We start from the raw sequence: 27,671 nt of genomic DNA, 5'->3' as shown, positions 1-27,671 counted from the left end.
ATGATGAAACCACTGCAGCTGACTGGGTTGTTGCAAATTGTCTCTATGCAGAGAAATAGCATCCCAGATATAAACTACTGTCAAGGATATGTTTGCACTCCCCCAGCTTAGCACTTGTCTTTCTCAACTAGCAGTTGTTGTTTATCTGATTTATTTTAACTATGTGTTGGCCTTAGCTTTGCATAAATGTTATCTTTGTTGCTTAGAGTGTTTCAGGACATGAGTACTTCTGGTATTAGAAATATTAGATTGCTATCTAGGTTAGTCTGTCCTTAATTGGTTGAAGGATGACAACAAGACACTTGGCTTTCAATTTTTCAGGTGACACCAGTTGTTCCCCTTTCCAATGATTCTTGGTCTATGTCTTTTGCAAAATACCTTGAGCTGAGATTCTATGGGCACCAGTATACTCGAAGGGCCAATGCAGAGCCTTGTGGTCATTCCATTCACCATGACTATCACCAGTATTTTTCCTATAATCAGATGGTGGCATCTTTCAGGTGAGGTCTGCTGCTGAAAACTTCTTTCTGTCTCTTTAGTACTATGTGAAGTATATAGCTCTAGTAAAGATTCATTAGGTCTGTCCTTTGAGTACAGCATGGGATAGCATAACTGCGCTGTAACTACAAGTGCAGGGTTGTGTGTTGGCTTGCAGAGGACATTGTGAGTGCCATCACTGTCCTGGGTGGGGTGCGCAGTGTTCCTCAGAATGGATGGCTCCGTTCACAACACAGAAAGGAAGCACTTTTCACTCTCTAATCTCAAAAATTTTCGGCATTTTGTTTTTGCAGCATGATCTGTGGCTTTACTTTTTGCCTAGAGATAAATGAACAGGGTGATATTGCTGCTAAAAGTTACTGAAGCCCTGGACACATTGACAGTGCCTCTCTTCATATAAGGGCTACAAACTACATTTGGTGTAGAATTAGTCTTACATGGGGAGAATCTTGTTAATAGCTGTCATATTGCCTTCTCAGCTACTCTCCAATCCGGCTGCTTGAAGTGTGTGTCCCACTCCCCAAGATCTACATCAAACGGCAGGCTCCCTCAAAGGTTACTATTTTGCAGGATCTCAAGGACTTCTCTCAAAAGTACGCTTTGTTTTTAATGCCTTCCTCGGCTTATTTGTGTTTTGGACCTTTATTAGCAGAACACAAAACCATTTTTGCTAGTGTAGATAAGACTTGCTAAATAGTCATTATTTAATAGAAAAGTAATGGTTTTAAATACATTTACATGTGTAGGTACTTCTAAGGAAGGGTGGTATTGGAATCTTATTACCTTTACCTGCTCTGTACTAATCTCTCATCTTCTCATCTGGTGGCAAATCAGCTTAAACACAGCTAGCAGAAAGAAACTAAGATTATTCTCTTCTCCATCCCTCAGTGTTGCACTGATACTTAAGTGATACAGTACATTGGTGAATGAGGCTGCTAAGTAGCCACTGAAAGGTTGACCATCAGCTGGTGTCTGAAATGTCACCTTTTTTTAACAAAGTGTCTTCTCAAGCACAGCTAAAGTATTTCTAATTTCTCCCTCTAATACTAAAAATGTAACAGAGGAGGTGGCCCTAGAAGGCTTAATCTGAAAACTGCAGGTAACACTTTGTACCTTTATCCTAATGTGCCTTTTTGGAATATCTGACCAAGATTAAATCCTGCCTTCAGCCCAGAAAAACTGCAAAGGCATTGCTTAGATCTGTTGTCCAAACAGAACTGTTTTCATTGTATTGGTCATGTGGCTACTGAACTCTGGTGTGTACAAGACATTGCCTTTGTTAGCTATTCAATTTGATAGCAGCAGACAGTCTGTAGTCTAAGGTAAACTACTGTAAGCCTAGACACCTTCTAAATTGGAAGAAAAAGTGGGAGACAGACATGATGGAAACTGTATTAAATCCAGCGTGACTGCTGTTCTGCCTGGTGGCAGCATTCCTGTATGGCTGATGACTTTAATTGCCTGACTTCAGAATCTGTGAAGCTTCGTTGAGAACTGAAATAGTTACTTGCTCTGACTGTCTGAGCCCTTCTGGTGGAGGTGTAGCTTGAAGCCCCAGACACAGATGACAAAATGCTTCCCCTTTGCTATTAATATGACCTTTGTATTCCTCTCTGACAACTTCCCCTGCTTAGAATAAGTGGTGAAGAGGAATGTCAATGTGTGTTTCTGCTATGCTAATTAATTTATTAGCTTTCCCTGTAAATTCAGTGGAATAGCATACTGTGCAGAAGACTGCTATATATTGTCTTTTGTATTCTTAAACGCTAGCCTTAAATGCATTCAGACTCTTGTTAAAGAATGTTGAAGATGTTCTAGGTAGTCACATCTTAACTCTTGGCATCCCTATCCACAGGGTGTCACAAGTGTATCTTGCTGTTGATGATCGTCTTGCTTCTCTGAAAACAGATACTTTCAGCAAAACAAGAGAAGAGAAGATGGAAGACCTCTTTGCCCAAAAGGAGGTAATGGACTATTTCTGCATCAGCAGGCTGTAGGCTGCAAAGTATTTGGAGAAGCCACTCAAATCTAGTGTCATCTCTGGTCGTGGAACACTGACAGCTTTTCTTTTGGCAGATGGAAGAGGGGGAGTTTCGAAACTGGACTGAGAAAATCCAAGCGAGGTTGCTTTCATCATCATTAGACACACCTCAGCAGCTGCAATCTGTTTTTGAGTCTCTGATAGCTAAAAAACAAGGGCTTTGTGAGATGCTGCAAGCCTGGAATAACAGGTAAGAGGAGAAATGTTAGAATCATGAGCAACAACAATACTGTGTTCGTTATAGAAGGAAAAAGGTTTTTTGGTACTTTCTCTCCCTGTGATGCAGTTGCTATATAGAGTGTGTTAGGAGAGCTTGTGCTGAATGTCAATCTAATGGTTAAGACCACACAGCTAGGTGATTGGAACAGAAAACCATTTGAGGCCAGATAGAGTATTGTGTTGTAGAGCACAACTTGGGTTTGAGACGAGAAAGTGTCATTTGAATAAAGGTGGAAGAGAGGGGAGCACGGGGAAGCAATTAATTGGATGAAGTTATCTCAGCGGTGAAGAAAATGTTCTGGGTTTGGCCGTTTGAAGCATACCTTTGGCACATGTTAGCAGCCATCTGAGGTTGCAATAAAGACTTGTGAAGGCATGCTTGGCTGTATTCTAGTATAGAGAAACTTCATAACTTATGCTTTTCACAACTAATACCTATAATCTATTTTTTAATTAATTTTGTTTTTTTTTTTTTTTTTCTTTAAGATTGCAGGACCTCTTTCAACAAGAGAAAGGGAGAAAACGTCCATCAGTACCACCCAGCCCTGGGAGACTGAGGCAAGGTGAAGAAAGCAAGGTATGAGTAGCAGGCTAGAAGCTACTTAAACTTTTTTTGTTCTGCAGCAACACAAGAGTCTTAAGACTGGCTTCAGTGCATTTAGTAAACTTATTCTACTGCATCGTGTAGTTTTCAGCTGTAAAAACTTGAATTGCGTGTTAGTATGTGTATTTTTTCCTAAAGATATGAGCCAAGAGCCATATTACACAGAAGACTAAGTATGAATAGGATTTGATGATTTTCTGTGGTGTTTGTGTAGAGTTAATCTGAATACTAGCAGTAGAGAGCTGCAGTCATTGTCAGGTGTATGCCTAGATAGGAAGGAGGTCACCTCGTTGTTGCCCATCTGGTTTATCCCTTGCGAAAAAGAAAACGCAAAAATTATCAGGACAGACAGAGCAAAGAAAACAGGACGGACTGATAATCAGTTTTCAGGTTCACCTCTGTTCTGTGATGTGTCCATGTGCCAGCATGCTGAGCAACCACCCTTTGGTGAGCTGGTACTCTGAGAAAATGTCCAGAATGCAAGGCAGGACATTATAAGCATCATACAGAGAGGCTGAAACCAAATAGTTATAACATTAGCACAAGGTGCACTAAGAAACCTCATGAGTACCTGGGTTTGCTCTGCTGTATGCATGCTTCACATCTATTTGTTAGATGCTAAAATGCACTTAACCTTGATCTGACAGCAAGTAAGTTTATATAGGAGTGTAGTCTTTAAAGCAACATAAAGACATAATAGTCATAAGCTTCTTGTGAAGCTGGGTTACTGTTGCCTTGTGTTTTTCATGTGGTGGCAGATACAGTGACACTGCAGTGGGTGGGAGTGTGCAGTTGTGGTACATCTGCTTTTGCAAGTGTTCCACAGAGGAAGGGATACAGCTATAAAGAGCTAGGCATCAATGGTGATGTTTTGTTATTCTGCCTAGATCAGCAGCATGGATGCTTCCCCACGCAATGCTTCTCCAGCACTGCAAAATGGAGAGAAAGGTCTGTTGATTATTTATTTGTTTTTCATAAGCTTGCTGTAACCATTTCCCTGAGATAATACGGGAGCCTTTGTCAAATGTCACAATTTAGAGAAACGGTGAATCCCCATTGTGTCAGATAGGAATAAGCCAGTTTACAGCTTGCTATTATAAAAACCAAAGTCTGCTTCCAATATGAAGCTGAATTACTAATGATACTAAATTGGCCAGCAAGGTTTTTCCTTTGAACTGAAGTATAAAAACTTTCAGAGGGATTCTGAATAATAGAATAACTATATGGAATTTGGGAAATGCCTCTCACTGCTTCTGAGAAGTGGTTATGGGTGCTAAGACATCTTTACCTGTGAGGCATACTGAGAGCTCGTGGGAACTGAAGGTGGTGGGTGTATGCACCTTCTGGAGGTTATGTGCTGTGTTGATCAGCTTGTCAATTCCTTTGTTCTGGGTGGCCTTACCTCCTTTCTAAGTAAAAACTTCTTGAAAGTTGACACTGGTGGAAGCTTGGCCTGGAAGCAAGCAGTGTAACTTCTGACAGCCATGTAAAATACTTTTTTCTGTCCTTGTACTCTCAGAGGATCGTTTCCTGACTACTTTATCAAGTCAGAGCTCCACAGGGTCCACCCATCTTCAGCTGCCCACCCCTCCAGAGGTTGTTACAGAGCATATGACTGGTGCCAACACACTGTCAGAACAGGATACAAGCAGCTCAGAAGGTATATAGTTGTGGCCTTGTATTCCTTCTCTTGCTTCTCTGTGGTAAGTATATGGGATTGGTTTAGGAAATGGCAAATGTGGTAACTCTGTAGTCTGCAACCTTCCTTCTGAATTTACAGCTTGAAGTAGATATTATGATGCAGACTTATCTCTGTTCCAGATGTGTTTGATGGACACTCACTGGGATCCACAGACAGCCAAGTGAAGGAGAAGTCTACTATGAAAGCTATTTTGGCTAACTTTTTGCCTGGAAACAACTATAACCCCATTCCGTTTCCCTTGTAAGTACTGCATAATATATACAATGTACAAAATTAGCAGCCTGATCAAATTGCGAACAGAGACATGCATGCTTCCTTTGCTCAGTATATAATTTAAGTCATCACTTGGGTTTGCTTCTGAATAAGCTATAGAACTTCCTCAAGGCAGGAACTTGTCTGTGTCCCTTCTAGGTTTTTGTAGGTTACCTGCTTTTCCTATTAATGATTCACCCTTGTACATACATGATCAGTTTCTCCTCCTCCTAGAAACTCTTCTGGGAGGGGAAGTGGGGAATGGGGAGAAAGGTGCTTTCTAACTTTATTGCTGCAGGGTGGGAGTAGAAACATCCTGCCTTAGCAAAGACTTACTAAAGCTACATGCTGGCCTCTTGTTTTTGCTTCCAGACCTCTTCCAAGGGTTGGACTCAAATTGGCATTGTCTGGGTGTAGGTCAGGTTCAATGGCTACTGCATGTGCCCTCAAGTGCCCCTTCCATGTGAAAATGGACAGGCTGGAAAGTCTTTTGGCCACTTGGTCTGCGTGCCTTGTGTTTCTTGTTTGACGTGAGCCTAATGTTTGGCAGCCTGAGTTTCACATCCAAATCCTACCTCCAGGGTAGTAGCGGAGGTCATGAGCTGATGAGGTAAAAGTTAAATGACTGGACCCCACAGATAAGTAAAGGTCTTGCAGAAACCCGGGAGGCTTTTGGGAATTTTCTATGCTAAACTGTTTGTTCAGAAAAGACTCCAGGTTTGTCCCCTAACTTTACTCTGCAGGCTCTGCTGTAGGACGGTCAAAACAAACTCAGGCAGGTTTTGATGCCATTAGAAACAGTGGCTGCTAAACAGAAATAGACTCTTACTCTAACTTGGAGCTGGTGTTCTGATATCAACAGCTTGCTTGAAGTGCTGATTGCCCTAACACATTGTCGTTTAGAATTAACCACGTAGCTATGAATGTGTCTATTGGGAGAAGCTGATCTAGGGAGCTTTGGTTCCATGCTGAGACTTGCAGTTTGTGCCTGGGAGTGCAGTGATGAAGATCTGGGCTTTGACCAAAACTCAACCTTTTCTTTCCACAAAATTTTATGATCTACTAACGCTCTCCCTATGTCACTTTCATTTAGTGACCCGGATAAGCACTACCTAATGTATGAGCATGAACGTGTACCTATTGCAGTCTGTGAGAAAGAACCAAGCTCCATCATAGCTTTTGCTCTCAGGTACTGGTGTGATTTTTGCTGTTCGTCTGACACATGTACTTTTGCAGCTTTTCTGTGCAAGAAATATTTAAATCTTAATGGGAGGGAACAATGACAGAATTTCTTCACTCAGCTGAGTGTTTCTGCCAGAGCTGAAGTTCTCTCCTTTTACTACTGAGATATGGAAACGAGATTTTCCAACTTGAAACTGGATTTGGCGCTTCTCTTGCCCAGCTCTAGTACATAAAAATGAATTAGCGTGATGTGATATTGTTAGAGAAAGAAGCGCTACTAAATTTTGCTCAGCTCTTGAGCCTGGAGGAAGTGCAACGGAGCTAGGGAGCAACAGTTAAGTATTTATGCTGCAGTCTGTCCCTTGCCTACCTTTGGTCATAGCAGCTTTTGCTACTACTTGGTTCTCCAAACCAGATGCTTCAGTACATCTTGGAGTTTGCATGTCACAAGGCAACAGACTTTTAAAGAAGCACATGCTTAGATTGTGGAAGCAAGAGAAACAAGGGAGGATTTTTTGTGCAGTATGATGTAGAACAGCTTCTGTTCTAAGGGAACTAAATTCTAATTGTAAGAAAAAATGGAGATATATTTCTACTGTGGGTTTTTTCCTGTGTTTGTTTCTGAACTGAACCTTTGGGTTGGTGTTACAGAGTCTCCCAAAGAACAACTGACTTTTTTATTCCCCCCCCTCTTATTTTCCTTTCCTCTTCAGTTGCAAGGAGTACAGAAATGCCCTGGATGAGTTGTCCAAAGCATCTCTGAAGAACAGTTCTGAAGAAGGAGTACAGCCAAACAGGTTACGTGCAGGAACTACAGTACACAGAGTGAAGGCACAGTGATTGTAGTGAATTAGCCAAAACTAGGATGAGGAAGGACCCTCAAAATATGCCTCCATTGGGATCTTTGCTTTTTGATGGAATCTGACGCATTCCATGTAGCAATACATACTTGCAGTACCTGAGTTTCTGTTTCATTTCAGGGACTGGTGGTGTCTCTATCACCTGATCCCCTGGCTCTGTGCATGGTAGGGATTACTGGGCCTGCTTACCTTTCTTGTGGTGATGGATGGAACTGTTGCTATGGAGCCCTGAAAGGTTTTTCTCAGGGAGGTGGAGGAGGAAGCATAAAACTGTTATCTTCCCTTAGCAGTATTTAGTGTTAGGCATGGAGGAGAAATAAATTGTACAGGAGTAAAGTGTCTCAGGTGACAGTATTTGTTGGGCTTATGACTACTTCTTTTTCTTTCTCCTTTCAGCATGTCAGACAGCAAACCAAAGAGCAGTAGCCCTGTCCGCCTGCCTGAGGCTAATATGTGTCCTTCAAATCGCAATGCAGAACCAGAACAGAGTAAGACCATTTTGCCAAAATCCTATCCATGATGCTAATCTCAGCTCAGACTTGAGTCCACTTAACCTGGGTTCTAGTTCTTGTGGAAGTTATGTTAATTACAACAAAGAAAATGAATTCTGAGTTGAATTTGTGACTGGTCTCAGAGTCGAACTGATGTAGAACATGGGGTGGTGTGTGTGTGTGTTTTCTGAGGTCTGTGCTTGTGATGGCTTTCTCTGATGATTATGAGAGCAGACTTATCACACCCTGATTAAATATATTATGATGTAGTGGACCTTGGGTTGTTCTAGCCTGTTCAGTGGGGTGTGATGCCCATAATATGTTTTGCCTTCTTGAAAAAGATGTTCTTAATGTTTAAAGACGCTCACTCTTGGTTTGTGTTTTCAAATGATTCAGCATTCCAGAATGCTACTTGGAACACTAAATCATCTAACCTGATTGAACTTGGTTGCCTGGAGAACAGCAAATGACTTACAGTTGTATTATATCATTCAGCTAGAACAACAAATGGAGAATGCTCATATGAGTCATGCTTTTATGTGAAAATGCCAAGGCCAGCTTCTTTATTCCTTTTAATTGTAGCAAAGAAACCATCTGGCGTTTTGTCTTTCTTCCGTGGTACGGGAGGGAAGAGCCCAGACCTGTCTTCTCAGAAGAAAGAGACCTTACGTGGTGCAGACAGTGCCTACTACCAGGTTGGACAGACGGGCAAAGAGGGAGCAGAAAATCAAGGAACAGAGCCTCAAGGTACAAGACTTGAGTCCATCTTCTGTCTTGGACTGTTAATTCTCCAAACCTCATTCATATTTGTAAGGCCCAGAATGCACTCCTGCTCATGCTTTTTCGACCGTCCAAGATCATTCAAAGTGCACTGGAAATGAATGTTTTGAGCATCAAATGTAGGTTCCTCCTAAAGACGTTGCTTTGCTTTATAAGAAAGGAAATAGGGTCTTTCAGACCCTGGTAACTGTAGGGACATTGAATAGTCTGGGTTTGAATGTGTTTGGATTGAGTTGACTCTAGTTAAGCAGCCCAGTCTCTCTTCCTCACTCCCTGTTTAACTTTCATTTTTTCAGCTCACATAAAATGAATGAAGAGAAAGAGAAAGTTTGTACTTATGTGTCCCATGAACAGCAGTGCCCTTCTTGCATACATATTATATCATAAAATTAATAGCTGTATCTCTAATTCCCTCTGTATAGTTCCCTCTGTATCCTTGAAAAAATAAAATATTTTTCTTGTAATGTGAGTTTATAAGTAGTATCTTACGTGGCTTTCTCGGTAATAATAATGAAACACCTTGACTGAATGGTCCCTTTATGCCTTCAGATGATGTAGATGGAGGAGACGGACAGAAGAAACAGCTGGTGAATCCCCATGTGGAACTTCGTGAGTAGCTGTAAATAATAACTTGAAGTCTTGGCTGACAAAATCCTTTCCTCATGCAAGTGTAATGGAAATCTTGAACTTTTTTTTTCTTTGCTTTGGGCAGGAAGGAAAAACAAAGCAGTAACAGAGCAATGCAGTTTTTACTTACTGTAATCAATCTTCTGTTGCAAAAATACCCCATAAAACTGTTTTTTAAAAATTGATCTTTTGTCTAGACACTTTCCTATGGTATATACTGTGTGCTAACCTAAAGGGGTTTGACTTTCCTGTAAGTTTTCCATTTAAATACTATTGGTTTAAACTTCCAAAGTACAGTAGATGTGAGAAAGGGGTGTTTAGCATAATGTTGTTCTAGACATCAGTAAAATCTCTAATTGTCATCTCAGGTAGTCAGTGTCACATCACATGAGGAAGACCTTTTTTTGCAGAGTTTTCAGATGCGAATGCTAAGTTCTACTGCCGGATTTATTACGCTGGCGAGTTTCACAAGATGCGTGAAGTGATACTGGGGAGCAGTGAAGAGGACTTCATCCGATCCCTCTCCCACTCTATGCCCTGGCAGGCACGAGGTGGCAAATCTGGGGCTGCATTCTATGTGACCGAGGGTAAATGAAGTTTCTTCCCCCTTTTGTAATGACAGGGTATTATTTGGGGATGGTGCTGGTTAGTGTGTTATTTAATCCCTGGTTACCTCTAGACAGAGGGTTGCTGACTCAAGTTGTCACTCAGAATGGAAAGTTAAGTGGATTGTTCTGGGGTCTTCAATATCAGATTATTTGTCTCTATCTGTGCAGGAGAACAAAATGTAGTTCTGTCTTTCAGTAGTAGCAGCTAGCAAGGTTGTACTCTCTTAAGCAGGCTTCAGAAAACAAAAACTTGAGTATAATTAAAGGAAAACTGGTTATTAAAGACATAGTGTTTCTTATAATCCCACATGCTCTAGTTGATTTATAGGTATATATTTTTTTAATGAGTGATTCTATGCCCCTACTTAAAAGTCATTTTGAATGGAAGGGTCTGTAGATTGTTTGTTGTCTGTATAAGAAGCCCATATAGCTGAGGTAAATCTAACTTAGACAGTCTCTTTTCCCTGATTTTGCTAGAAGGCTGAAATTTGTAATACATGAAGTAAAAAAGTTTCTAGAAATGAGCTTCTGTAGTGAAGGATGAAGGGGAGTCATAGTCCTTTAATTTTTAAACTGCTTCAGCTGTACAGCAGTCCTAAAGAACATGCAAAGAATACATCACTTACTGTACGTAACCCTGTTGCCTCTGATGTTAAAACAGATGATAGATTCATCTTGAAGCAGATGCCTCGTCTGGAAGTCCAGTCGTTCCTCGACTTTGCTCCACACTACTTCACTTACATCATTAATGCAGTTCAGCAGAAGGTATTTAAAAAAAAAAAAAGCGCCTTTTATTTTAGAAAATGTTCTATATTTCCAGGCTAGTAAGAGTTTCCAGTAACCCCTTTCATTTATGTAAAAGAAAATGTCAGGGTGTATGAGCTGTACTAATAACATATTTTTAAGATGAAAAGTGGGAATTTTGTTAGAGCTTCTAATCTGTTACACAGTCAGACAGAACAGTGGTCCCTATAGTACTTGACTGCTGACTACCTGTACGCCGAGGTCTTAGCCCATGTCTTCTCTTCATCAGAAGCCCACAGCACTGGCCAAAATCCTTGGGGTGTATAGAATTGGATACAAGAACTCTCAAAACAACACTGAAAAGAAGCTGGATCTGCTTGTTATGGAAAACCTTTTCTATGGCAGGAAAATGGCTCAGGTAGGAACCGGGTGTTCTGTTCTCTTGCAGTGCAGTTCTGATTTGGAGCAAGAGCAGGGTTACCAGTAGCTGTCAAGGTAACTTTTAACTTCGCATGTGCTGTCTACATGTAGGACCGCTCAAAGGTGCCTGTTTCCTTGTGTGTGATCCTCAGTAACTGGATGCCTATTACTGGCTAGTTCAGATAGCTGTAGTGCAGGCTTCAGTTCTGAGAAGTCTTATTTGTCCCTGCATCTCTGGTGTCTGAGAGAAAGCATTGCCAACCTAATTAGGAAAATGTGAAGCCTTTTTGCAAAGCTTTTAGAAGAACTGACTGGGATTACAGACTCATTTACTTAGGAGAGCCTCACCAACAGAGATGGTGAGCTACTGTGTAGTGTAGGGGGGAAACTAATGATGTTTTGAATCTGCTGTTTTCTCTCTGAACTACTTAATGTGTGCGACAAGATTTTGAATTCAGTCTTGCTCTTAGTAAAGGAAGAGCAACCTTTGAGGCAGTGGAATGAAGACCTTAAAATAACTGGTGGGAAAATTCTCTTCAAATATAGAGTTGATGCTGAAGCAGAAGTTCAAATGTTGCTTCCAAAACTCTAGGTAGTATCAGTTCTTTCCACCTTCCCTCCCAGTGCCTCACCTCAAACAGGGGATGTTTGTGGGAGGAAGTGAGCTGAGGGAATTCTAGATAGACGTAAAGGATGTTGTTGTGGCTTCTCTTTTTGTCTGGTTTTTAAATCACAAGGGTGGTCAGGTACTGGAACAGAGACCCAAAGAGACTGTGGACTCTATCCCTGAAGTTAGTCAACTTTTGACTGGGCAAGGCTTGAACAACCTCCTCTAACAGTACCTACTTCATGCAGGCATTGGCTGGAGGTCTCCCAGAGATTCTTTCCAACCTAATGTTGCCTTGCCAACAGATGTTAAATGGTGCTTCATGCAAGATCAGTCTCCCTCTTTAGTGGCTTTACTATTGTCAGCATTTGAGTCTGTAGAAGCTGTCTGGAAAACTGAGTTTACCCATACAATGTAGAAATAGGGACACCCTTTTCCCCTTAAATTAGGCTAAATATTAGTGAAGTAACTTGCCTATAATTTGTGAATTGAGGTGGCACAGCCTTCATGTAGGCTTACATGGTACGCTCCAACTCAGGAAACTTTAATTTTTGTACTACAAAAACGTTTTCTGTTAACCATCTTCCTTCAGAGCAAGAAAGACTTGCCCTGCCATGCTATCTTCTCAAACGCTGCAGTTAAGAGTTTAACCTTGCAGAACACTGGGACAAAGTAGTGCTGTTCTCCATTTCCAGGTTTTTGACCTGAAGGGCTCCCTCCGGAATAGAAATGTTAAAACAGACACAGGCAAGGAAAGCTGTGATGTAGTCCTGCTGGATGAGAACCTTCTGAAGATGGTCCGGGACAATCCTTTGTACATCCGTTCCCATTGCAAGGCTGTGCTGAGAGCTTCCATACACAGTGATTCCCAGTTCCTGTCCAGCCACCTCATCATCGACTATTCCCTGCTGGTGGGTCGTGATGATACCAGCAATGAGCTGGTTGTTGGGATCATTGGTAAGTTGTCTTCTGTATTTTCTTGCTTTCAGCTGTTGAAACTGGTTTCTTGTGGTTTAGGTGTTTATAGTACTCTTAAAACTGTGCCACCACTGCAGAGGTGTGTGTCAGGAAAGCCTGTCGTCTTCCTGATGGAATACCATCCTCATCCTCTCATGGGTATTTGAAGTGGAGGCAGGAAGTCACCTCTCCAGCTCTTGTATGGCCTTGTGTAAGCATTTGCATTACTAAGAATATATGCAGGAGACCTCACAGGTAGTGAAAAAGCAGTCAAGTTGGTGTTAACCCACACTTTGACTCCAGTTAAAGTAGGGAAGGTTGTTTGTATGCTCTTACGTGTTTAATATTTAAAGTTCAGTAATATATACATAGCCATTTAAATTTTAACTTGTGCGTAGAGAATCTAAGGATAAACAATATTGTTAGGGATGGAAGAGGGAAACATCATGGGATCACTTGTGATCATGTAGTCTGACCTGGATAACATGGGTGGCAATGCAGTAATTACCTTGTCACATCCTTTGACTTGTGACTGGAAAGCAGAGCCTCATCTTTAGACAGGCTAACTTGTGTTGTGCAAAAGTCTGGGAGATGAAGCCATTTTGCTGGATGTGGAAGTGAGGTGCTCTCGAAACCTGGCTCAGAAATGCTTCTAGATGAGATCTCAAGCGAGGAGGGTCTGGATTACTCTTCTTTTCTGATAAAGCATGAAAGCCATTCCAATAACACTTCTAGTTGAGAATTGAAGTACCAGCTACAAAGAACTGCAGGTTGTTACTGCTTTCTAGTTTTGTAGACTCTTGAATATTTGGGTAAATGGGACGAGACTCTGCTCCTCCTGTACTTGTGACTTTTTGCTGTCCTGTGGAAAGTTTTAACTGATTAGAGTATATTTTGTGTGATGTTTAAAGCTAACAGTTCCTTCACTGTGGCGAGAACAGCTGTTTGTGATCTGAAGGAGCTTGTTTAACACAAATATCTTAAAGAACAGAGAACATGCCAGCAGTATCAGGCTGTCACAATGTTCTCAATAATACCCTGAGAATTTACAGAGTACTTAAGCAAAATTTGCTGTAGGTGACAGAACTAAAAACCATTGGCTTGGACTGAGTTTGGTTCTGAGGTCAGAATCTTATTTTAGATCCTAATGTGATACAGGAAACAAGTTACATCTGTGGGGAGCTGTGAAGACTTTATTTTATTTGTAGGCCCTGTTGTGTGGGGCTCTGGGCCTTGGGGCATGAAGTGACAGTAGTTAGTGCACAAAGTGATGAGATTCGTCCCAAAGCGCTCTAAGGGAGCATTTTCAAAGTGTATTCAGACAAATGAATAAGACTGGCAGGTCTGGATGAATTTTGTGTAACACACAGCTGAGGTGAAATGTGGATACTCATGGTGGCCTTTTGTAAATCCAGAAACAGTAAATTCAGAATTGTATAATTGCAGTTGTAGTCAAATGTTAGGAGATAAGTTTTTCATTACTTTGTATCATTAACTTACTGAAGCTTCAGCTTTGCAGACCAAAATGTTCATGTGCTTGTAATGACTGACCACGCTTTCTCTGAAATGGGCTTGGAAACAATTCTGAAGTCTTCTCTTTGCAGCCCTCTCTTCCACTGGGGTCACTGATGGTGCTTCCAGTCCTCCATTTCATGAAGTAAAAAGTGTTTGATTTTTGTTATCAAACCTGTAGGTGGCTGCAATGATGAGGAGTATTACTAGCTTAAATGGATAGTTGTCCAAAGCTGTTGCAGTAAAGTAGTGGGAGGTGTTACAGATTCTTAATATGTTTCTGGGATGAGGATCAGCCAAGTGACTCTTGTAAATGAGCCTTTGAAACTCTAAGATGGATAAAAAGTCATGCCTGGGCAGTCTGTTTTTGCAGAGACAGGAAGAGTTGATTATGATCTTGCTGGGTTTTTGAGATACTGTATTCACCCAACCCAAATACAACCAGTACTCCAGAAAGTGAGGCAACTGGTAGGAGGAATGCTGAAGTTGTTCTGGCTGTGGAAGCCTACTGCTTTCTTGCCATTTTTGAGGTGAAATAGATACATTTTAGAACTGTGTTACTGGGGTTATAGCAGATGTGACATGTCTGCGTGTGTGTGTTTTGTTTTTTATTGCAACAGACTATATTCGCACTTTCACCTGGGACAAAAAGCTTGAGATGGTGGTGAAGTCAACTGGCATCTTGGGAGGACAAGGTAAGTCCAGAATGAAAGCAAAACTTTAGATCAAGTTTCCTCATTACCATGAAGCTTCCATTAACTGTGCTAATAAAGCCACAACTTCCCACCATGCAGACTTGCAACACTGGATTAAGTTGTCCAGAACAGGGGAAGGAATAATAAGTTTCGAAAAAACCTAATATATTAATCTGCTTCCATGAGTGACCCTTTAGGTACTGTAATTCCTGGGAATGGGGTAAAGGTCACCTACTTATCAGACAGTTCTGTTCCTTAGTTACCAACTACTCACATACAAACTTAGTCATCTGTGCAGAAATACTAGCAATAAAACCTTGCTGCCTGAGTTCAGAAAACCAGATATAATCCGAGATATTAGTGTGGAGGAATCCTTATCAAATGATTGACTACTACCCATATTTTGAGGAACTGAGGAGTTCCCTTTGTGGAAGTGAGTAGAGTACGTTTGGTGCGGCATTGCCTAGTGTTGGCCACATGTAGTAGGAGGGCTGGAAAGAGGAGGGAGGGGCAACACTTGATGTACCACTGCTCAGGTGTCTGGAGAAGACAAAATCATGTCCATAGAGTGAAATTCTTAATGGGAGAAATTTGCATCTCTGCTGGAGAACCTCAAAGAACTCTAAACAGGAGAAGAGAAAAAGAAACAAATTGATCAGGGCTGATCTAAAAAGCTTAGATGGTTCTTCCAGCTTCCGGTATCTTAATTCAGTGTTGGGGGTCCAGTCCTTGATCAGTCTTCCCTTAAATATCTTTAAAATAAAAATTAAAAAAAAGGCAGCTGATAATGTTAGTTGGTTCCAAGACCCTTCCATGTACAGCATGCCTTCATGATTTTGCTGTCCGGTGTTGTAATCTCCTGTGATGTTTGTCTGTACTGCAGTGTGCTCTTTATCCCATTTCTAACTGCTCTTGACTCTTTCATGTTAGGTAAGATGCCAACTGTGGTCTCTCCAGAACTGTACCGGACCAGGTTTTGTGAAGCTATGGACAAGTATTTCCTGATGGTGCCAGACCACTGGACGGGACTGGGCCTGAATTGCTAAGCTAAAGCCCGTATCAGGAAAGCACGAGGACAATGACATTATAGGCCACTCTCTTCCTGCGGTCTGTCCAGCAGTAAGCAAGAGGATTGCAGTTCCGTGTCTACACTGACCACATGTGTCATGTTGTGAAGTGTGAAATCTGCTTGTTGCACTTTATCCTCTCGTGGAGGCTGATGAGCAAACCAGCCTCACTAAGGAACTAAGCTGTAAGGTACCACTGAACAGCACTGATCAGAGACATTCCCTCTGTCAGTAGGGAAGGTGATGCTATCCCCATACAAGAGTACTGAAACGGATACTATCGAGTTCATGATGGTGTAGAAGTACACAATCTCTAAGTCTTGCACTGCCTTAGTGGTGTTGAATATGAGCAGCTCATGTTTCTGTAGTGGATGCGTGGAACTGCAGATGTGAAATAAACCCCCCTCTGGGTGCAGTGGTGGGTGAGAGAAGAATGAAGTTAATCCCTGAGTTCTGCTGTTATTGCGGTGGTCTGTAGTTGACCTGTTTAGGATCTATGAATAATTTGTCCTGCTTATGCTCTGTAACTACAATTTTTCCTGGGTTCTGTAAACAGGAATTTTTTTTTAAAAGGTAGCTCCACAGCTATAATGTTATATCACTACATCTTTTAAGTTATATTACTGCAGTACAACTCTGTCTTTATCTGTCATAATTTCATTTTAGCTGAATCCCATAAAAACGGGTTGTTAGTCATCAGCATGCTGCAAAACCCCAAACATAGCCCTTCAGTCCTACACAGTACTTCGATCTGAATGTTGCCCAAATCCTTGGAAACGGGTAACTAAAAAAGTATACCTTTTAATTTAACAAAACTTGATTAATTATAGTTATGAAGCTGATTAACCCTTTCCTTAACAGAAGGCACTAAGTTGCAAGACAAAATAAAGCATGCTGCCTTAGAGTGACAGCTTTCTCCTTAGTGAAACCATCATTCCTGGCAGATCACTTCAAATCCATTTCCGTTCCCCAGGACTTTCAAACAATGCATTTACCTCATGGTGAAACTTTGCCAGGAGAATTTTTTTCTTGCATTCATGACATGCTGATGAGAGTGAGCATTCAGATCTCATCACACTGTGCAGTCTCAATGGAAAAACTGTCTCTTCAGCAGTATTGGATTTTCTTTTTTGCACCACTGAGATGAATGTAGTCATCTTTCTCTGTAAAAAGAAAAACCTGAACTAACAGGTATCTTGTATAATGGGTAAGATGTGCAGAGATCTGTGAATCTCTGTTATGACAATAAGCACTTCTTTCCATTTTTATTATTTTTTTACCTGTTTTTGTAGGTGATGAGTTTACTTTTTAGCTTCATTATAATATAGGCCAGTAAATAAGAGTGTTTTTTATGAGTTTGAGAGGCAAGAATACTGTCCTTTGACTTCCAGTCTCTGATGGGAGGACTTCAAACAAACATGGAGTCTGGGACAGTATAGCTCTTTATGACCACTTGCTTGTTCTGACCAGTTGCCTGGTAATGCCATCTTCACTGTAACTGTGGATTGAAATGTGCATTTTGTTCACTCCTGTGTTCAGTACTTTCTTCTGCAGTAGCTGGTGGTGGCCCTGTTCAGGAGTGACAGATGGGTAGCACTGAGAAAGGAAAATGTCAGCAGTGAGAACTGAACTGTTGTCTTCAAAAACAACCAGTGCAGCTCAGGTCTGAGCAGCCAGGAGGCAACAGTCATATGTGTTGAAAGTAGTCTTCCCCACCCCACTGCAAAGCCCTGCTGAAGGGTGAGTGAAGATGCTCACCTTGAAGCAGCAGAGGTGAAAGTATTCTCACTTCCTCTGTACAATGTAATCCTTGTTTCTGGGGGTGTAGTGTTGAAGACTGATGTATTGCACAGTAGTTCTTGCTTCCTTGGCAGTGTACCAGGTACAGCTGACCACCTCTGGGACACATCTTGCCTCCTGTGTTGAAAGGTACTCCCAGGATAGCTAGCTGTGCTGGGGGGCCTTGTGTGATGAGGAACCAACCAGTCCATTAGCTCAGTGCTACTCTCACTTCTATGGCTTCTGCCTTCTCTCTTGGTCCATTGATGTGAAAGAGCATGCAGTGCAGCCTGAATCTGTTCCAGTCTCAGTTAAAGTTTACATGTTGTGTTCCTCCTTTCCCTCCTAAAGTTTACAGGGAAAAAAACTTGACATGCCTGACCAGCTAAGGTAACCCAATAGCAACTGGTTATGTTATCTTCCACCTTTGTCAGTATGTGGATTGGTTGATGGAGCATATGAATATGGGCAGTGTCATGGCATCTGCACTAGGCTGATGTAGAGCTGTGATGTGCTAGTCCTGTCCTGTCAGCAGTAACTCTCACTCCAGTGATGTGTGGCTCCTCTATACTGCTTGTCTTCCAGAGTCCCAAGCAGCTGACTCTAAAGCAACGTGATCATCTGACTGTAGCTAATGTTTCCCTGTACATGACAGCATGAGGCCCTCGGCACTGTAGAAGTGAGAGAACCTTCCACTGGCCAGCTGTTTAGCAGCCTATGAATGCAAAGCCCGGGTGTGTGAATTGTGACCTTCTTGGGCTGAAGTTACAGCAGTGGGAGAGATTTTCAGGTGTGATCTTGAGCTGGCATCAGTAGCTAACTTTGGGTCAGGATATGGCTGATAGACCAGTTCTGACCAGACTGCAGTAAGTAGCAAAAGACTAGTAACGCAGTAGCTGCAGTATCAGCTGGAATTGGGACATCTTAGGGTGGGTGCCATGTGACATAAAGCTGTAAACATTCCCAGCAGTTGAACAGATCTCCTCGTATGTTCCCTTTTCAGAATAAGAATTGTCCTGTCATTTCACTTGCTACAAAGCTGACTTTCTCAGAAGGAGAGCAATGCTTCATACAGAAGAGATCTTTGAGAGCTCCTTGTGGGGCTATATTCGGTCTGTGTCCCTGCAGCACGCCTAAGGATGTCCTAGGAGAACAGCTTAGGTATTAATTACATGAGCCATTTGATTAGAATTTTTTGTTTCTTTATAACACAGGTTTAGCATATATGTGTGTAAGCAAATCCCAGTTGCAAACATGAAGACAGCATTTCTTGAGAGCTATACTGGCTCTGCTCTTTTTTTTTTTTCCTGTTGTTTTGATCTGAGGCCTTGTGACAAATATCTGAATCTTGTCCCAGTCAGAAGTGATGGCTTGCTGTGAGTCATCGTATAGTGGCCCAGTGATTGCATTCTGTCCCCCAGAAGCACATGAGGGACTCTTGCTGGTTAAGTAGCTCTGCTGGGCTCAGGGGAGTTACCTGTGGAGTGGACTCTCCTCTCTGAGAATGACCAAAACCAAATTAATTGCTCACTAGCAGGTGGCCAGACTAATCACTCTTCAAAGCACTTAATGTACCATAATGTATGTATTTCTAACCTACCTTGGTTCAGCAGTATTTTATAAAATTGATGTACTAAACTATTTGAGAATAACTGCCTTGACTACTTGGAGAATCAAAATGTAATGTATATAGATACAAATAAAGTGACTAAAATATACTTGAGTCTGTTCCATGTGGTGGAGCAGTTAGGTCTCACAGCATCCCATTTCCTTGATCAGAGGCTAAGCCCTCTGCTTGCTCTGCAGCAATTGCTTGGCTGGAGGTTGCCAGTTTTGCACTGGCTTACACTGCCTGTCATGTGTCTGTACCTTGCAGCTCATCTCTTCTATTGAAGTAGGACCTCTGGGCAGCTCTCCAGGTCAGTGGCAGTAAAATGTGCAAATAACCTTTCATGCACTTCTCCCACTTCCTCCCCAGCTGCTTTTCAACACACAGTGCTGTGTGAGATGGAGCCAGTTTTGTCTAGCAGATGGTGGTGTTGCCGTGGCCCAGTTCTTCCAAGAGGCAGAATGCATTCTCCAGGAAAAATCTCCAGGTATTCCTATAGCCCTCTCTTAACTGGACTAGATAAAGAAAAAATCAAAAGAGGGCTGACAGCTAGTGGCATATCTTGATTGTTTCATATTAACTTGGTATATAGTAACCTTCTCTCTTAAAGATAAAAATTATATGATTAGTTTTGGGAAGGGTACTTGTTGGTTTTTAGAATACAAACCTCAAAATCTGAAACTTAAGGATTTTACCTGTTATGTGCCATCACTGCTTTTACCGGGTGCGTTTGAGTATTTTATCTGCTGCAGTATGAACCTGCATCAGAAGCCGTACACACCACAGGGCTGTGAGCAAGGCAGAATGTGGGATACTCAATTCAGGGGCACTGCTGCCTTATGTTTGTGTAAGGTTGAATGGTGGGACTTGAGGGGCTTCTGGCATGAAGTTGAAAGGCACAAACACAGGGTTATCATAACAGCATTCCTCTAATAATTATAAGTGGGACTGCTTTGTGCTCTAAGTGAAACTTTGGTCGGTACTGAAGTCATCAGTATTTGCAAATGAAATGGTAATTGCGTGTGTTTTCCATTGGTGTAACTGATGGTATGAGACACTGATCAACTTCCCCACTACTGCCTTGATTTAGACAGTACTATTTAAAAAAAGAAAGGTAAAACTTGGATTCACCATCTCAGTCCATACTGTAATGTCTAAATTTGTCCTATGGTGTCCTAATGTGAAGATACACAAGCAACAAGAAGTACTTCAGTATATTGTGAAGGTTTTAAGACAGTGCAGATACAGAGTAACTCCACACAGTAACTGGGAAAAGCCAGGCCATCCCTCATTTCTGTTTTCAGGACACAGAACTGGAAATCTGGCACACTAGATTCAAGATCTAGCTGTGCTAGACACTGATACTAGTCTAGTATTGCCACTGAAGTCATAACAAAATGAGTCTAGTCTCCAAGTTCCTGCTGTGGAGCCTTGGTTTGTTGTCAGATCGCCGTTAAGGAACAAAAAGAATGAAAAAAATAAACCACTTCATTTTTTGGTGAGGAGGTTTGTATCTTTAAACGTGTGCCTGGAGCAGAGCCTGCTTCTCAAAAGATGAAGGATGACAAACAGGTAAGAAAGGTGGGTTGGGGGCTTGTTTGGTAACCCAGCAGAGTCAGAATGAGTCCCAACATGTGCATTCTGTTACAATGCCTTGTTCTCCAGACCCTGCTGCCTCATGCCATGAAGGTCCTACACCAAGTGACATGTGTGAGGGCAGAAAGCAATGCTTGGTTTGACTGATGAAAACCAGTGCTTGAAATATCCCTGGTTATGAATTATTATCATCCTACATAATGAATTTAAGCTTTGCAGAGCTCTAATCAAACCAGTTTCTTACACACTATAAAGCCAGTGTTCTTGTTCAGTGTTCTGAAGGCACAAGGTTGTCACCCTACAACCATGCCCATCCACACAGCTTGTGCCAGTTACGGAAGCTGTTTCTCAGTCCAACTCCTGCAGCAGCTTGCAACAATACATGAAAGCAGAGTTGTTAGCAGCCAGCCAACTTCTTCCCTCTGTGTTTTTTCCTTAGGTGAGATCCTGTCCTGCTGGTCTGTCATTTGTGGAGCTGCTTTTGTTGCACCTCCTGATTATAGGTAGCTTCTCTGTTGGAGGCCTTGCTTTTAGATCTTTGTAGGTAAACTTGTGTTACCACAGTTAGCTGACATAAGGTCTCTGGTTCTAATCTGAAGGCTCTTTCTAAGCCCATCCTGAAAGCTACCTAACTAGTTCTTAGTCCTTGAAGCCTTAGCAAGCTGTTTTCTGACCCCTTCCAGTTGCTTACAGCTGTGGTGTGGTGTGAAGGAAGAATAGAGCTTTGGTAGTGAAAGGTCCATTGCAGCCAATACTCCTAGCATGGTAAAACTGGCTGTACTCATAAATATGGAAATATTTACGTAAATATCTCATTGCCATTGTGAAGAAGAGATGTCTAGGCGTAGTAATTATAGCCTCACCTCTGAAATACTGAAGATGGCTTGTGTGGGGAAAATATAGCAAGCATGTAAAGAAGCATGTCAGTAGAAGAATGTGAGAAGAGTGTGAAAGCTGATTTATGCTGATTATCGTATTAGAAAGTTATTCTTACAGAAGGGTGTGTTTTGGCTGCCAGAAACAGAAGAATCCTTGTGGTGCTGACAGGGAAGGTGGGAGAAAAATTCACAAAACAACACTGCTGAAGTTAAAAACAAGAACCCCCCAAAACAGGTAAGAGTGTGCCTGCGCTGAAGTTGCAAATTACTGAGAAATACTCCCTTATTATTCCCTAGAAGTGTTTAGCCTTTTATTACCTGCACATGATGTGGAAATTGCAGTTTGAGTGAAATTTCCTGGACTTTTTCTTCAAAATGGAACTTCATGTATTACAAGGTCCTGTATGCTGTTATTTCTGTCTGGTATAGGAACAAAATAATTTAGAAGTTTACGGCAGTTAGGGAACTCCTGAAAAGGTAGGTGTGAGGAGAAACCCACTGATGGCTGTAGTTAGAGCAGCAGATTACAGACCGTTTTGTTTGAGGGCCTGCAGGAGACCAGCTCATGACTGCCGCCTGCTGGCATCCAGTTGTTCAGTTCATCTAGTGCGAAGGCTGGCTACATGCTTGCTTAAATTACCCAGGTTATAAAAGTTGCGAGAAGATACGACCTTAGTGACAGTTCTGTATTGTTTTCCAGGTGTCTAAATGTGCTGTGAATCTGCTTCTGAAGAAGTGGACGAGTGCAGTCCCATAATAGCTGAATGTGTACTTTAGTGAGGACAGGTATCTTTTCTGTTAGTATCTGTGGTCAGTAAAAACATGACAGCTGTATCCTGCTCCTTGTCAGTGAAAGCCTGTTTGTACTGAGGATCCTGGGCCTGTGACATTTGCTTCCCAGTTTGCATCCAAAATAGCAAGAACAGAGTGGTGATCTCGGTATGTCTCCATAAAACCACTACAGTTTTTTGATGTGAACAAAGTATTCAAGTATTGTACAGTAAAAATATTTTTAAATTCCACATTATCTACTAGTTATATTTCTATAGTAGTGTGTTTTTATAGATGTATTCTATAGCAAATAGTGGTTGAATATAGTATAGTACTAGAATAGTCATCATTCTCACCATAGGAATGTCAGAATTCATGACTGCTGTAACTCTTATTGTTTAGTTTTGGGGGAAACCTCCTACTTTCTTCCAATCTCTCTCATCAGTATTTGGCTAGAGCTGTCTTGTGTGCTTGAGGTGGTCTGTTAAAACAGCACAGCAGAGCAGCACAGGGCTGTCTTCCTGCCTCAGAGCTCTCTTCCTTTCACTGGCAGTGGCAACTCTGCCTATTCTTGAATAGCACACTAAGCCTAGGAGCCCTAAAAACCAAATTGATGACAGATATTTTCATATCCAGTTTCTCTAGACACCCTTATTTATATGCACAGAATATACAGCAAACAAAGGCATATGTTAAGGGTTGAATCAAAGGCTATTTAATGACTGGAGCTGCCTTTGCTGCAGGCTGTCTGAGGAGCCAGCACATTTGCTTCTAGAGTCCCTGCCAGCCTTTGCACAAACAGAAGGCTGGGATCACTGACCTGGTACACTGCTCTAATACGGATCCCTGAGAGACAATACTTACACAGTACTGCTTAAGCCCGAGAGTGAACACTGAACTGATGCAGTAATGCCAGCCTGTGTTAAAGATGCAAGGACAATTAATGGTCAAAACATTGACGTCCACCCTGAATTCTATAATGGGTGCTAAAGTAACTACTACTCACTTATACCACTATCATTTGTTAGTGTACTTAGTGGCTTCTGAAGCATTTCAGGTTAGGGCAAACCAAGCAGTTAAAAGTTGGTTGTCTTCTAAACCCAGTATGCTTAAAGAAATAGGGGACCTGCTTGTACTCAGTGATTGATCTGGGGGTAATTCTAACTTTAAAGGTACGTACGCTGTAATTTAAGACAAAACTTAAGAACCTGGCTTACAGTTTTCTGTCACGTGATGTTTCATGTTTTTCTCTTGCTGTCATTACACAAGGAGATTGTGCAGTGAGATCATGTTGTATAATAAACGTTTAACGCACACAGTGTTTTTCTTTTTCTGCACAGGTAGGGAAAATTTTTTTCCCAAGTTGTAGCATAACCTCTGATGGTGCACACTGGCGTTCACAAGAACAGAGCTCTGCTGCTTTTCTGCAAGTGCAAAATCACTGAAAAAATATTTCTGAAGGCCAATAAACGTTTTTTTTAAAGAAAAGCCTGTTTTGTAAGCTCAGTGGAATTGCTGCCATTGTCCTTATTTTACCTGAAAAAAATTTGTATTCCTGATTTCAGAATCAAATCTTCATCTCTCATCCCAAACTTTAAAGGCATTTTAAGTACTTATATGTACTTGCAGTATTTAGTTTTTAGCCTTTTAAGTCCCTGTGATCTACTAATTATTCTGCAACAGGGTAACGTTTCTGAAGTAAAACTTGGGCAGAATACCTCCAGTTAAGACTCTTGCAGTCTTAAACAGCAGGAAACACTTCTGCTCTGCTCTATTTTGCTGTATTTACTATGGCACCCCTTTATTCTCAGCTAAGGAAATACAAGTATGAAGTCCTGTGAGAATCTGGTCTTTTCTGTGTAGTGCACATGCATACTTACCTGCTTACATATCTTGTATACCTTATATACTTATGTATCTTACCCATCAGCACTTTGAGAACAGAAAGATAAAAAGGTGACAAAAGTGCCTACCTGTCTCAGCTGAACCAAGTGCAGCTGTGCATGTGATACCACATCCTACAGAGAGTTACCACATCTTGTGTGATGATGCCTTAAGCACAAAGACCTATGTTGTTACAGCTGTAATTCCCCGCATGGGCCTTACTCTAACAGCAGTGGCTGTGGAACAGGGGTACCCTACGGCTGCAGCTGCCCGAGTGTGTGTTTATGCTGAAAAAGAACAAAGCCAAATAGGACACATTACCTGGCACTTCTTGGCCCTAGTGGCTGGCCAGGCATACCGGTACTCCTTCCATGTTGTTCCAGCCTCAAGGCTGAACAGAAAAATTGTGTGCTATAAACACAGTTCACTTACTCTAGTATGTAATTGGAACAACAAAAGTCGTTCAAGACCCAATGATCCAGTGATGAAAGGCAGGATAATAAAGTAAGTGAACATAATTACTGAAAAGAAAGCATTGAATTACAGTTGCAGAGACAGGATGGGATTAAAGAAACTTTTCTCCATTGTTTACATAGGATATTTTTCTAATATAGCCTCAGCAAATATGAAACACGTTAAGTGTCCTGGATGTGGGCTTCCCTTAATGAGCTAGCTGAGATCATCTGACACTACAAAGACTAGCTACCTGATGGAATCGCTATATATCTAGGATGGCACAACTAGGATTGCTTAATGTACACATACGCATGTAACAAGAGGAAAAAAATGTTTTCTTTTTCTACCAGGACTATAAAAACTATATAAAGCACATATTATAGGAAAAAAGTTGTTTTCTGGAAACTCCAGGTCGGCCATATGAATTTTTAATGGCTGAAAGGATCTGAAGTCAATTCTGGTTAAAGTGGGTTCTTAACGTGTCTGGTATTTGACAAGGATGGAAAAGAAAAGAATATGGTCATTTTTTATGTGGCTTTATGGTAGCCTATAAAATGTAGAAACTCTATCTTCTACTTCATGTAAACTTGAGCTGTCTTATGGAAAAAATATTCTGCTTTCTGACCCTTAAGCCTTAGAAAGCAGAGAACCAAGACAGTATTTCCCATTGCAGCTCAGTTGTATAGTAAGAATTCACCAGAGCTAACTTGTTTTTGCTATCATATTCTAAAAAAACCCCAACCGCTACTTATTTCAGGCCTTGAATGTCTTTTGAAACATTGACATTTAAATAAGGTAGATGTTTTCTTACTGGATGTGTTAACTTGAAGAATACATGGCAAATGTTAACAGTCATGACTCTTGTAGTATTAGTCAATAGTCTGCAGAATACACTGATCATAAACATTTATTTAGGAAGCATTCTTCTTTATGCCCAACTAATTAATTTTTGTTTGCAGCTGGTAACATATAGAGAAGTCTAGAGCTTAGAAAATGATCAGGACAAGGACTCTTGTTTAATGTTGGGGGTAAATATTTAATATCATGTGGAAGATTTGCCTTTAGCTGTTTGTTATCCAAAGTGTGGTGGCTTACATACAGATGGAAGAAAGAATTAGTAATGAATTCTAGCATAGAGACAGTCCAAGGTTGAAAGTATTTGGAACATCACTGTTTTCAGACGCAAAGTTTCAGTAAATGAATTAAGCTCTTGTGCATTCCTGTTGAGAACTTTTAAAGTATGAAGTAATTTTAAGTCTTTTTAGAAACTGATAAAAATATATGGAACTTCCACAACTAATTAAACCTGAAGCATGCCCATGAATGGAAAAAAAAATTAAACTTGCCAAGTATAATCAAAACATGATCTTTCCAACTGCAGACCACATAAAAACAATATGTTGTTTAAAACTTTTGCCATATCTTCTATTTTTATGGCTTTTAGCAGCAGTAGAAGCTAAAAGAGCCAAATGTGTCTTGGAAACTTTGTTGTTTTGGTACAAAGCATGACAGCTAAGCACTTCAGTGACACTAAACAGCCACTGAAGTTTTTAATTAAAGCAAAATGGGATGTGAAAAATAAATTTACAAGCAATTAGGCCTCCATATATACATGCCTCCTACTGTGTAGCATAAATGTGTTTTGTGTTTTATCATGTGTTGCCCTTGCTTTGTCCATGTGTAGTTACATGAGAAGGAAAAGGTACAAGGCCAGCCTTGTGGTCTGATGCATGTAACTTGAGAAATTTGGCAAGGCTGCCAATGTTTACTTAATACCCCTGCAAGACCTAAGCAATCCAGGCCCTGGAGAGTGCTTGTGCTCTGCTTTGACTTGAGAGGTTTTGTAGCATTCAGTCAAAACCTCTAGGTCATCATGCTTGTCCACCCAGTTGAACAATCACACTAGAGTGATGTTAGGAAAGGAGTGAAGGCTAAAGGATAATAAATGCTATCTACATTAGGTATCCTCAAGGAGAAGTGGAACAATCTTGGGTTATATGATGAGAGTAAAATTGAAATTTAGGAGAGGAGGAATTAAGGAATGATGAAATATTTAAAATCAGAGCATTCATTCAGGTACTATCTTCTACTTGGTTTATTGGTTGTATATGTGTATTTGAAGGTTTTCCTTTTAAAATAGGAATTTTAAGTATCAAAACAGTTACTAAGATACAACTCTAACTCTTTTGAACTGTCTGGCATTGGGGGAGTACATTCCAAAATATTTGTTGGCCAGTACAATTCTTCCTCACAGCTAGAGATTTTTGATTATTCTGTGTGGATTTTGGTGGTGGGGGGTGTTTGTGGTTTGGTTTTGGTTTTTTTTTATAACTTGATTTCTGAAGAATGAGGCAATGCTGACACCTCCATGATTCTGCAGGAAAAAACTAAAAGACCTGGCTAGTTCAGGATGTTCTTGTGTCTTGAAGAACCAGTTTAAACCCCTGATTAGTAAAAAATGGATCATGTCATTATGGGAATTTGTCCTTAGACAACAACTATACAACTATGTATAAAATACATTTTTATAGGGCTAGGAATAAAGGCAAGAGTTTACTCTGCATTTCCCCAAAGCTGCTTCCTGAAAACTGTCAAATCTGGCAAAAAAAACAATGGAAACTTAGAAAAACTTAGAAACTGATGTTATCTACAGCTGTTTCCTTCTGTTCTGAAGCTCATTTTTTATCTATATGCATCCATTTTGGTTTTAGCTTAGGAATTTTAAAAAATTGGATGCAAAGAGAATATCATAATGTAGAACTGCATCTTAAACTTTATTAGCAATTAAACTAAATCTTATTCCTCACAGCCTAAATGAGTATCAAAACTAGT

General features: G+C 40.9%; 1 protein-coding gene across 5 annotated transcripts in view; it reads left to right on the top strand.

The window, feature by feature from the left end:
* Window positions 1-18,519, top strand: part of PIKFYVE (phosphoinositide kinase, FYVE-type zinc finger containing) — a 66,164-nt gene extending 47,645 nt beyond the window's left edge. For all 5 annotated transcript variants that reach the window (XM_026853185.1, XM_026853182.1, XM_026853183.1 and 2 more), the window contains 19 exons: window positions 322-500; window positions 978-1,091; window positions 2,354-2,462; window positions 2,575-2,729; window positions 3,245-3,335; window positions 4,250-4,310; window positions 4,882-5,022; window positions 5,184-5,304; window positions 6,410-6,505; window positions 7,212-7,295; window positions 7,755-7,846; window positions 8,432-8,596; window positions 9,179-9,238; window positions 9,667-9,843; window positions 10,526-10,629; window positions 10,898-11,026; window positions 12,331-12,592; window positions 14,725-14,799; window positions 15,730-18,519. In XM_026853185.1, the coding sequence (XP_026708986.1) occupies window positions 322-500; window positions 978-1,091; window positions 2,354-2,462; window positions 2,575-2,729; window positions 3,245-3,335; window positions 4,250-4,310; window positions 4,882-5,022; window positions 5,184-5,304; window positions 6,410-6,505; window positions 7,212-7,295; window positions 7,755-7,846; window positions 8,432-8,596; window positions 9,179-9,238; window positions 9,667-9,843; window positions 10,526-10,629; window positions 10,898-11,026; window positions 12,331-12,592; window positions 14,725-14,799; window positions 15,730-15,845 (2,331 nt within the window). In that variant the 3' untranslated portion in view covers window positions 15,846-18,519. The remainder of the gene's footprint in view (window positions 1-321; window positions 501-977; window positions 1,092-2,353; window positions 2,463-2,574; window positions 2,730-3,244; window positions 3,336-4,249; window positions 4,311-4,881; window positions 5,023-5,183; window positions 5,305-6,409; window positions 6,506-7,211; window positions 7,296-7,754; window positions 7,847-8,431; window positions 8,597-9,178; window positions 9,239-9,666; window positions 9,844-10,525; window positions 10,630-10,897; window positions 11,027-12,330; window positions 12,593-14,724; window positions 14,800-15,729) is intronic.
* The last annotated feature ends 9,152 nt before the right edge of the window (window positions 18,520-27,671 follow it).

This window comes from Athene cunicularia (genome assembly GCF_003259725.1).
Source record: "Athene cunicularia isolate RWA chromosome 7 unlocalized genomic scaffold, athCun1 chr7_part2, whole genome shotgun sequence".
Classification (NCBI taxonomy): domain Eukaryota; kingdom Metazoa; phylum Chordata; class Aves; order Strigiformes; family Strigidae; genus Athene; species Athene cunicularia.
The sequence above is the reverse complement of the archived record's forward strand: the minus strand, read 5'-3'. Positions and strand labels throughout refer to the sequence as shown.